This window comes from Protobothrops mucrosquamatus, unplaced genomic scaffold (assembly GCF_001527695.2).
Source record: "Protobothrops mucrosquamatus isolate PMUCROS unplaced genomic scaffold, P.Mucros_1.0 scaffold_97, whole genome shotgun sequence".
NCBI classification, from domain to species: domain Eukaryota; kingdom Metazoa; phylum Chordata; class Lepidosauria; order Squamata; family Viperidae; genus Protobothrops; species Protobothrops mucrosquamatus.
The window spans coordinates 115,977-128,148 of NW_015386173.1; the positions used below are offsets into that span (position 1 = coordinate 115,977).

Consider the following 12,172-nt stretch of genomic DNA (forward strand, 5'->3'; position numbering starts at 1 on the left):
AAGAATTATTGATTTTATAAAATCAGGATTTAAATTGTCTTAATTTAAATTGACCTATGTGGATGAATTGAATCCCATCCTTGGCCAATATTTTGCACTGTTTTTCCTAGGATATCTGAGAGTTCTCTTGAATTCTTCATTATTTTCTCTTGTAATATATACAAATAATGATTCTAACCTGCCTTATAATCTTGTTAAGATTACCAAGAGTATTCATAGAAGAGACTTGCTATATTGTGTTAAAGTAATTATGTTAGCTGTGCTAGATAAGAAGTTATATTGTCATTTCATTTCAGATCTGGAATGTTAGAATCTGGAATTGACAGAATCATTTCTCAAGTCGTGGATCCAAAGATCAACCACATATTCAGGCCACAGGTAGAAAAGGCTGTCCATGAATTTTTAGCCACAATGAATCACCAAGAAGAGACCAATCCCAGCTTTGCCCTGCCTGAAGAAAAAATTGATCCTTCTGTTTTGCTGCAAGGTATTCTCTCTTCCCTTGGCAAAATGAGTATGCTTTTAATCTTTGGGTTTTAAAGAGGTGAGTGTAAGGAAGCAAGAGCTGAAGTAATGCCTCTTAATCACAGGCATGCATTCAAATGATGTCATTGAAACCAATTTCCAAATTAATGTGCTAAAGGGAAAATAACTTCTTTATCCAAAGAGGCTTTGATATTACAACTAGTCCTCAAGTTACGAATGGAATGGAGCCTGCCCATTCCATTCATAACTCGAAAATTCATGGGAGTGAATCTCGTACCTCGAACAACATCACTCCCTGCTTACGCTCACGCATTCTCTAATCGAATTAATGGGCGAATGCGTGGTTTGTTAAGTGCACATGTGGTATCTTAGGGTGGGGAAGGCCATGGAGGGCCTAGTGATGGAACAGGCGCCCAAGGCCTCCCTGACCCACTAAGATACCTCATGCTTCCCCCTCCCTTCCTGCCGCATCAGACTCACCTTGCAAAATCTGTCTCCTCTCTGCCATGGTTTCTTTCCCTTTGAGGGAGAGGAGAGTCGGCTTGAAATGCTTTTCGCGCCAGCAATGGAAGCTCCTGGGTGCTGTAATATTGCACGAGTTCAAACATAAATTCTCTGCAAAAGAGATCATAGCCCCTGGAAGCTTCCATTCTGGGGGGGAGGAGTGTTTGCTTTGTTTGCATGCCTATGGGGCAAAGTGTGCAATTGGAGTGGACTGAGCGCAGGAACCAATGCTGTGTGTGGCCCAGGTGCGCTGCTTGTTGGCATGCATCGGCCTTAGTTTGAGGGCAGGAACGAAGCCTTCAATTGAGCAGGGAGGAATCGCGGGGCCAGGCCCCTTGCACCTGCATCCAAGCTGCTGGCGGCAGTCGCAGCCACCTGAGCAACCATGATACCCCCTCCCTAGCCAGCCACCCACCCCGCCTGACCTACTCTTTGCCTGACTGGCCGGCTGGCACAAATCCTCACCGCTCTTTTCCTCCTCATCCTCCCCACTCAAGGGCTCTATCCGAGTGGAAGAAAGTGGAGACGCAGCAGCAGGATTGCTCTCAAACAATAAGACCCGTGTGCACTGCTCGCTCACTTGCGCCAGCCTTATTGAGAGCAATCCCACTGCTGTGCCTCCGCTTTCTTCCATTGGGATGGAGCTGAGAAACCCAAGCTGCTGACGCTCAAACAATTTTTATCTGAACGGAGACCTTGGGGAAACTGGAAGGTCCGTCTGCCTGCCAATGCGCACTTAGAAATGGAGCGGAACACTGCGTTTTCAACTGCCCCATTTGCTCCGTTTCTAAGCGCGTTATCCAATTGGCTGTTGGCTACTTGTCCAGAGCAGCAAAACGCCCAGGTAAAACCATGCCTCGGGGAATGGGCTGGGACGACGGGGTAGAGGGCCAGGGGGCCACTGGCAGTGGACTATTGCTGGCAGAGGGCAGTGGATGAGGAAAGCCTGTTGTGTTGCAGTGGCAGCTGGCTGGGAGCGAAGGATCAAGGGTCGGCACCTAAACGTCCTATTCCGATAATGAGAGTAATAAAAAAGCTTTCTTGACACTGTATTGCCAACATTGCATCCTAGCAGAGTTGTTCCACATGGTTTACTGTCACAAATGGAATGTTAGTATCTAAGGATGTGCCCAAGTGCACAATTGGACTCACATTGAGCATTCTGAACCAAGAAATTCTTTTTTGTTTTGGCTTCTTCAGTACATATGCAATACCTCATACTAATAGTTGCACTTAACCTTACTCTTGTTTGAAGGTGTTCCTGCTGTCACTCCAAATGTGAATATGGCTAATGATGCTCTGTCTATTTTGGAGACCATAACATCTCTCAACCAAGAAGCCAATGCCACTAGGGCTTCTATAGAAGCAACCAACACCAAGACAAATGAGAGATTCTCAAAGAAACTCCTGTGTCAGCACAGTTTGGATGGCAGCACAGAGAGAGACCGGAATGCAGAAGACGTTGCTGATGGAGAAAAAACTCCTTGTAACTCTACAGAAGAAAGTTTTGAACTAGTAGTAAACTGTGAAGATATAAGTAATTCATTTTCTTCAAATGAAGAAGGAAAAACTATATCAAAAGAAGCTAGCAGCCTGCTTAATCCATACAAGGAAAATTTTCAGGAAAGTGATGAACAAAAAAGTAAAGTGGTGGATAAATGTGATAGAAAACTGGAAAGCCTGGAAAAAGGAGAAAAGAAGAAAGAAAAGAAAGAAAAATCTGACAAAAAAGTAGACTTCTCAAAGAGAAATAGTGATGATGTAAAAGCAAAAGAAGAAAAGACAATAAAAGATAAAGAGATAGAAGTGATAAAACATTTAGCCCTGGAAAAGAACACTAGTAAAAACAAAAATGAAAGCACAAAAGAAGGTATAATATCACAGATGTTTATTCTTTATGAACAGATTGAAACAAATGAAAGGAGTTTTTTATTTAATTGGAAAGTTTTGATATAGATGAAAAGATACTGGCATTACATTTTATTGCTTGACTTCAGATTTTTTTTATCTGCAGCATGGTAATTTTCTAAAGATTTTAGTTTTCTGGACTTAGAGAATATTTCAGAATGTAGCTTGTTTTATAGACATAGCAACTACTATATTGGCAAGATAATACTAAATATTATGATGAATGTTTTTATCTCAAACCATGCCTGTTCATTGTTTGTAGTGAGTATCTTTGTACTCTTCTTGGTTTTTAATTGTCCTTGTTTCAGATTTTTAACCCAGAACGGTTTCTTTTTACTCTTCTCTACTAACCTGTGCACTACTTATGAAAGGAGACATTACTGCATTTAAGTTTTCAGCCACTTTTTCGTCAGATCTTTTTAAATAATGTCTCATTTTCATGTTGCATTTTGAGATTCTTATCCTTTGCTTTCCTCATTCATGATCCTTTATTTCTCATTTTATGTTTTGGACTTTAATTTCTTTATATGCCAGGAACCTTTCCTATAGGATGGCTTTTTATACTTGCATGTTTTGACAGTTTCATCATTTAACGATCTTTCTGAAATACATTAATTTCTCACAGAAGATATGCTAAAGCTCTTTCATATATTTTATTCAGTTTTAATTACTGTTAGGTTACTGTTGCTGTTCTCTTTCTTTATCTCATCTAAAGCAATTGATATCTCTTCCATCTTTTTTTTGCCAAATTTCTTGTCCTCTTTTCGTGTTATGTTAAAACCTTCTTGCATTCTTTTGATTTCTTATTTTATATGTTTTATTAAGATAGTTGTCTCTTGCTACGGCCTTTTTCAGCATGGTGCCCTCCTGGTTGATGGCATGTCAGACCCTGCAATTCCAAGCTGATTTAATGGCTATGCTGTGAATTCTGGGAAATTGGAATCCCAGTGTGCCTGGAGGGTACCAGACTGGAGAATGGAAGCCTGAGGGTTGGCATTTCAGTGAGGAGGAAGACTTTCATGACCATTCTTAGGACAATTTTTTTCCATATCTGTCTTATCTTATGATGATGCTTAGTTTCTGCACTGAGACCTTTTTACATACATTTTCTTCAACAGCACTATGGAAGGTGGGTAGTGCCAGTCATGCATGGAGTTGTTTCCACTTGTGGGATGTTTTGGATTCTGGATCAGATTATAAGTCATCTCTGTTTTTTTTCATTTAGTGTTGGAAGATTCTGATGTGGACATATTGAGTGATATTACTGTTAGCTCTGTGCACACCAGTGACCTTTCTTCCTTTGAAGAAGATAGTGAAGACATGCTTTCTGATAGCACAGAAGAAGGAGAAATTGTTTCTGATGGTAAAGTAATCTTGACCGTTGGTTAGTGAAAATAAAAAAAGAATGAACTTGTTTTTCCTTAAATACAACTCCCTTGTATACTTGTGGTACTATTAGTTGGAATGACTGAATATTACATACACTCAGTGCAGTGTACCACAAAAATCCAAATAAATACAGTTCTTCACTCCATTAGTCTGCCTCTAAAATGGATTAAAATTAGCTTGGATGTGATTTTAAATGCTTGCATGGGCACTGAATCCAAGCAAAGATTGATGGGAAAACTCTTCTTGGCAAGACAAGGCATAAACATCCTTCTTACCTTAACAAGTAGCCTGGATCTATCAATTCTCATATATTTAGATACCACATGAATGAAAATAATGTTATTTCTAAATATATTTGTTGGTTTATATGATGTGTTCTGCATTAACCATGAATCATGAGTAGACTCTCATTTAGCAAAGCTCATTTTATGTTCAATAGGATGAGAGCTAGTTTGGTCTAATGGTTAAGGCACCAGGCTAGAAATCAGGAGGCTGTGAGGTATGAAAGTGGGTTGGTTGACTTTGGGCCAGTCATTTTCTCTCAGCCCACAATGTCAATTCCTATGTCAACCAATAGATCAACATTCAGTTTATCTTAAAGAAAGCAGAACTTGCAGGAAAAACCACTAGGAAGAAAAAATGTATTTAATAGATATTAGGCAAACTACAGCATAGGGTCCTTTATTCATAAGAACAAAGTCAGTTTGTTTACAGTATATGGAAAGGTCAGTTGAAAGATTTCAGTATTTTGTTGTTAGGGTTTTGTTTTGTTTTATCTTGTTTGTTTGTTTTATTGTTTTGTATTTTATTTTCCATGATAATGAATAATATTTTTTTAAAAAAAGATTCCAGTATTTTAAGTTCAGAAAGCTGCATTCAAATGCTTAGTTGATTGATTGCTTTGATCTCTACCATCTATTTATCTTTCTTGAATGCTAAAAGGATAAGTCTGTGGTTTTACTAGCTGGAATATCTGGAATCAATTCATTGTTTTCCTAAGATAATTGTAGCTGAGGCTATCAAATAATAGCAATATGCAATATAATAATATTACAATTCCAGAATCTTATGATAACAATGAAAGCTAAATTTACTCTGATCTGTAGTTCTGGAATTACTATAATAGCGGGATAGTAAAATACTGTGGGATTTTAACATATTATTTATAACAATATATATTAATACATTATTGTTATTTTAATAGCTGGAGGATAGCTAACGTTTGGATCCTGAAATGCCAAAAGAATTTTTGCTTTCAGAGAAGGGTGATTGTTTTTCATTTCCAGCTACAGTCCTTCTATAAAACATCAGCTTTGAGAAAGAGTTTGGTTGAGAAGGGGGTTTCACCTACCTTGGGAGTAGTATCTGGTTCTTTGGATCTCAGAATATATAGTATAAATTAAAAACGAACATTTCCTCAAACTTTTGTTTTCTCAACTTTTATCTAGATGAGGAAGATGAATGTAGCCAGATTAAAGAAAAACCAGGGGCAGAAGGGACAAATGATAAAAAAACAAAATCTGGTCGACATGCTTACATCCACAAGCCTTACCTTTACTCCAAGTATTACAGTGATTCAGATGATGAAAGAACAGTGGAGCAACGTCGCCAGTCAGTTGTAAGTTTAACTGCTCTTTTATCTCTTTCCTTAATGAGTGGCAGTTTTCCTGGATGAATGACACTCTGAAAAACTTCTTCCAGCATCAATTATAATGCAGCAGCTTGTTCTTTGCTCCAAGCTGAGGGTTCTGGGTCATGTTCATTTTTCTTATGACTTATCAACTTCTCAAAAGACTGGAAGGTAAAGTTTTGTACACATGCAGTATTACATCTGCTGCACACAATCCAGGCAGCCAAGTTTTTCTTTATTTTAACTCTGAAACACTTTATATGGATACATATCATGTTGGGAAAATTTAAGGCAAGAACAAAAAAGGTTTCAGAATCTTTTTCTCCTAATTTTTTATTTATTGCTGCTACTCTAACATTCATTGTTACCTCTTAAATTAAAAGAAAGGTTTAAGAATGTCTCCATGGGTTCAAGTGCCTTATTGCTATTTCTGCCATCTCTCAGCAGAAAAAATACTGGTTGTCTCTACCCTGAACCACCTGGAAACTCATTTTTCCCTAACTAATTTCATCCATAGTGTGGGATAGATAGAAAATTACTTCTTTATACTGATTTCTCTCATATGGAAATGCATGTTATACATATAATATACTGTAGTTGGGATATAGCCCAGCTATGGACAGTCATCACCACATCCAACTAGTTGAGAAGATTTGGATGATGCACCAAATACAGTTGCTCCTCTGTGTAGCTGCCCTCTCTAAATTTAGTGTCAGCTGAGGACCCAAGAATAATCTAAGACTGCAAACCTGTTCTTTTAGGATGAGAACAAACTTACTGAAAATTCAGAGCACCTGATCCCCAAATTGAGGATTTCATTCTCCCAGTAGCATCTTTGTCTTATCTGGATTCAATTCTTCATTTAGCCCATTGTGGAATTTAAGCAGTTTCAGAAGTGAATTTCTCTCAAACTCCAAATCTCCAAATGACTTCTCTAAACAGTTTTTTGTGAATATCAAAGACCAGTGGGAAATAGATGGAATTCCAGGAATCAGTGGCCTCACTTTGGAAGAATATTCCTTGAGCAGCATCTTCTAGACTTAATCTAACACAGGGGTGTGAAACTGCCAGCCCGTGCCGACACGTCATGCGGAAGCCGCACCCACCCCATTGCCGGCAATGGCAAAACTCTACTGATACGTTGCGCGACGTCATATGACGTCGCGAGTTTGACATGTCTGATCTAACAGGAAGGATCTAATGCATTGTGAAACAAGACTCCTAAAGCCCAGCTTGGCAGGCTATCTAGAATGATAGTATGGTAAAGGGTAGGAAAGATTTGCTAGGAAATACAAGCCAGTTGGCAAGGTCTCCCTTCCCCTCTAGTTTCTGGCACAAATTACTGATTAAGATCAGTTTTATTAACTGATTAGTGCATCAAAAAGAGCAGTTTTATTATTGTCTCCCAGCCAAATAGAACTACATTAGAAAGAATTCTACAGTTGGAAGGGACCTTGGAGGTCTTCTAATCTAACCCACTGCCCAAGGCAGGAGTCTTTTTTTTTTCTCCATAAAATTTTTATTATTTTTAATTGAACAACAAGTACAAATGATGCATCTACATACACCAGCAAGAAATAAAAATAATCTTACTCAAAACAGGAGTCTTTATTCCATCCCGGACAAATGATTGTCCAGTATTTCCTTGAAAATCCTCAGTGATGGAGCACCACAGTTCTGGGAGGCTTTTTTTTCTTTTGATTTTTTTTAATTAACAAAAGTGGCTCAGGACAGGTAAGACCTGCCTGTTTTTCTGAAGCCCACAAAAATTGTACCATTGATTGATCTGTTTCCTGGGTTTGGATGGCACATGGAAGCATGCTAAGTTAAGTAACCACTCTGGGCTAATTTTTTCTTAACTAAAATCTGTAGCCCATTGTTTATTAAGCTCAACCATAATATGACTTAACATGTTATGTGCACAGGAAATAGGAAAGATACTCCAGAGAGTGCAGTCTTAAATAACCAGCTGCAGTAGATATATATCACATAATTTGACTCCAAGATGCTTAGGGGTATTAAAGATTAGCATATTCTACTAGATCTTGTAGAACTTCAAACATAGCAGAAGAATAATTCCCAGCATCCCTCAGCACTGGCTGTACTGAATGAAGCTGCCAGGAATTATAGTTGGACAACATTTGAAGAGCCACAAGAGGGAAATGCATGGTCTGTGTTGTTTTCTGACACCACCAGAATCCAGCTAATATGCCTCACATGGGCTCATAAACTTAGGTAATAAAGGGAAACTTGGATAAGAAAACTGAAAGCCTGTCCATGTCTTACTCTGGATCACACACTTTCCCACCCTATTTGTATCTTTAGGCTAGAGAAAAAGAAGAGAGATTTCTGAGGAGACAGCTTAACAGAGAAAAACTTGAAGAGAAGAGGAAACAGAAGGCAGCAGAAAGAACAAAATCTCTGAAAATTGGCCCTCAAGGTACTGAGTTTTACTTTATGCCAATCTTTCTTGCAGTGCTTTACTAATGGATGCATTTTTGGCAAACCAGTGGAAGCCTTTATTCTGAAATTATGGAAATATGAGATACTGCAGCTTGAGATTTTCTGGTATTATTTTAGGTAAAAGCATTCAAAATTTGGAAGACCTTTCAAGAAGAAGCTTTGATTTAAACACTGGTAGTGCCAGCATTAAGGATGTGCTTAAAGAACAAAGATTTTTGGAAAAGAAAGTAGCACTAAGCAGGAAAAGAAAAAGAGAGTCAAGGTATACTTTCATTTCCTTTTACATTAAAGTGGAATTACATTCATGTTGGCATATTACTAAATTGTCTTGCAGTTTTCAGAGAATATAATCACTGAAGAAGTACTTTGCTTGTGTGATTTCAGAAAAATCAATAAATTAGTTACAGGTAGTCCTTGACTTAACAACAGTTTGTTTAGTGACCATTTGTCGTTACAATGGCACCAAAAAAAATTATGCATAACCATTTTTCACACCAACGTTGCAGCACCTTCACGGTCACTTGATCAAAATTCAGACACTTGGCAACTGACTCATATTTATTTTAGTTGCAATATCCCGGGATCCTGTGATCACCGTTTGTGACCTTCTGACAAGCAAAGTCAATTGGGGGAGCCAGATTCACTTAACCATGTTACTAACTTAATTGCAGTGATTCACTTAACAACTGTGGCAAGAAAAGTCGTAAAATGGATCAAAATTCACTTAACAAATGTCTTGGTTAGCAACAGAAATTTGGGCTCAACTATAGTTGTCTCAAGGACTACCTGTACTTTATTATAGGTCACAGACATAACATGCATATAAAAAAATTAAATACAACTAAATAAGAGTGTCAGGCTTGCCCAAGCTAGGTCCCTAGGAAAGAAAGACCCTCAACTCCATTTGGTCGAAGTGATAGGGTATTTTATTAAGAACTAGTGGTTGCAGCAAAAGCAGGCTAGCACTAAAGTTCCCATGCAAAAGATTGCAAATTTTCCCCTTCTCGCCGATCAGTGGTGTGCCAAGTAGATGTTTTGGAAACTGCTGGGATGTTTAGTGCCTCTTGGTGTGATTTGCATTCCTTTCTCGGGCTCCGTGGCCTTGAAGACTGGAACAAGCTGGTTCTCAACATTTCTGGTTTCCATCAAACCTGTCACATACATACTCTTAGGTCATCTCTACTCTCTACATGCCAATTGCCTACTTCCTCTCCCCCCCTAATGATTGATGGCAGGATGCCAGCCAGGGGCTAAGCTGAAGATGGCAGATCTGACATTCTGCCCCCCCTTTTCAGAGATGTTAGCCCTGCAAAGAAAAAACAAGCAGGAGGGGAAGGAGACAGAGACAAATACGAATGCAAGATTAACTGATGTTCAGTGAGGTTTGTCCGGGTATTGTTCATGGAACTTCTTAAGTAATTTGGAAGCTCTAAGGTAAATCCACCCATTCTGTTTCGGAAGATGTTGTGAATCTACCCATTCTGTTTCATCTTTCCATGCCACTAAGTATTGGGTTTCCCCCCAGTATGTGTGTGAATCCATGAATCCAAAATATCTTTGATGTCCCTTCATGATGGGTAGTGGGTAAACATTTTCCACACAAATACCATGAATGCCACGGTAGTCTACATATACCCTGGGACATAGATATAAGCTTCATTCATGAGGATTACTGTACAAACTTATTTAACTTCAGAAGAATTTGGAAAAGCCATGTTCATGGGCCCTCTTCAACTTAGCTCGAGGCAGAAGATGACTATCTCAGGAGCTCCTAGCTATCTTTATTTATGTAATTAAATTTATATGCTGCCCATCACTCTATCAAACAACTCTGGGCAGCGTACAAATTTAACAACTCTTAGCAACTTTTATATATATTTATTTACCATCATTTTTTCTCTGAAAATGATCGTGGCGGCCACCTGGGGTCTGGCTGGTTGCATGTACTCACGCTTTAAATTCTTGTTTATGAATGATTGGAGCTCTTCAAGCTCCCTCTCTTGGGGTCATTGAATACAGCTTGGGCTTGGGAAACTTAGCCCCTAGTAGGATTTCTATGGCACAGTCAGTGGAATGATGAGGGAGGAGCGTGTCCAAGCCCTTTTCATTAAATATGTCCTGTAAGTCCCAGTACTCCTTGGGTATCCAGGAATCCCCCCTAGGGTGTTCTTGCATGGCTGCCCCTATATTTTTCTTTGTTTTCTCTTCCAGTGGTGCTGGTAGCCTCCTCCTTGAGTTCACATAAGAGTTCCATTTTAATAGCCACACTAGACCCAGGACTAGGGGCCTCTCCATGCCTGATACCACAATGAAGCTTAGAGTTTCTGTGTGGGCACCCAGCCTCATCTCTACGGGTTCTGTGACAAATGTTGTGGGGGTGGCGGCTGCTACCGACCCATCCAACTGGCAAAACGCCATGGGCACTTTAGGTTCTTGAAGCTGCAGGCCCAGCTTCTCAACTAATGTGGAGTTGACCAAGCATCTCGTGCAACCCAAGTCTAAGAGGGCAAGCAGGCTTCCCTTATGGCCTGAGGAGTGCCATAAGGGAATGGTCACTGGGATTACAGGACGACTTACCTAAGGGTTGTTGTCTGTGTCTGTCTCACTCCCCACTGATTCTCAGGTCAGAGTGGCCAGAGGTCTTGCGCTATCATTGGGGGATGGAGTTGCTTCCTCCTCAACTTCCACATGTGGCTCCCTCTGGAGGTTCCCTCGGCTATCAGGTGTGAAAGTCATCCCAGAGGCTTCTCATCGCATTCTTCTTTCTTCCTGAACTTCAGTGACCATGGGGTTTCGACTGGTCATCGCAGTTTTCCACCTCCCCCAGGAATTCAGGGAGGTCTACTGTGCCATGGGGTCTTGCAGCTATTTCTTCATCTTCCTCCTGGTTGCTCTCATGAATCAACCTCTTTTGCATGGTCCCACAGTAGAGGTATCTCTCCTGGGTGACCACTATTGCAGTTCTAGCCTAATGTCAGATTTGCCCCAGCTAGGTCCCTAGGAAAGAAAGACTCTCGATTCCATTTGGTTGAAGTGATAGGTTCTTCTTAATAAAAGAAGTGGCTGCAGCAAAACAGGCTAGAACTAAAGTTCCTGTGCAAAAGGTTACAAAATTTCCCCTTCTCCCTAGCCCTCCCCCCTTGACTGATTCATCTGACCAATGGTATGCCAAGTAGGTGTTTTGGTGCCTCTTGGTGCAATTTGTATTTCTTTCTCAGGCTCCGTGCCTTGAAGACTGGAACAAGCTGGTTCTCACTCCTCTGGTTTCCATCAAACCTGTCACACACACACTGTTAGGTCAGCTCTACCCTCTACATGCCAATTACATACTTCTTCTTCCCCCCTAACAATTGATGGCAGGATGCCAGCGAGGTGCCAAGCTGAAGATGGCAGATCTGACAAAGAGTGATATAAAAGACTAGGGTAAAAGCAATGTTACATTCTAGTGTATTATGAAATACTTACTCTATACAAGACAGCCAAAAAAGTCAGCACAAAATAATTTGTTATTAATAGTGAATAGATCTGCAGACTACAAATGATAATCTTGTATGGTATTGGTAGATAAATAGCGAATATTGAGATATAGCACATAAAATACCTAATGAAGTCATTAAAATGATTAGGTGTAATCATGGGATAATGGGACAGAACTACAAAGACAATAGGGTTTTGAAAGAACAAAGAGGCAGATATTCCACAAACAGAATTTCTTTCTTGGGAATTATTTTCTCTTGCAAAGCTCTATTCATCTTTTAGTTTATCACCTTCTTTGGCATTCTAAATGTTTAC

The 12,172-nt window shown here is 39.6% G+C and overlaps 1 protein-coding gene across 1 annotated transcript in view; it reads left to right on the forward strand.

The window, feature by feature from the left end:
- Positions 1-12,172, forward strand: part of BOD1L1 (biorientation of chromosomes in cell division 1 like 1) — a 191,747-nt gene that overhangs the window by 28,862 nt on the left and 150,713 nt on the right. Inside the window, exons 6-11 of the mRNA XM_015814955.2 lie at positions 297-487; positions 2,246-2,860; positions 4,124-4,261; positions 5,736-5,905; positions 8,243-8,357; positions 8,498-8,642. Coding sequence (XP_015670441.2) covers positions 297-487; positions 2,246-2,860; positions 4,124-4,261; positions 5,736-5,905; positions 8,243-8,357; positions 8,498-8,642 — 1,374 coding nt within the window. The remainder of the gene's footprint in view (positions 1-296; positions 488-2,245; positions 2,861-4,123; positions 4,262-5,735; positions 5,906-8,242; positions 8,358-8,497; positions 8,643-12,172) is intronic.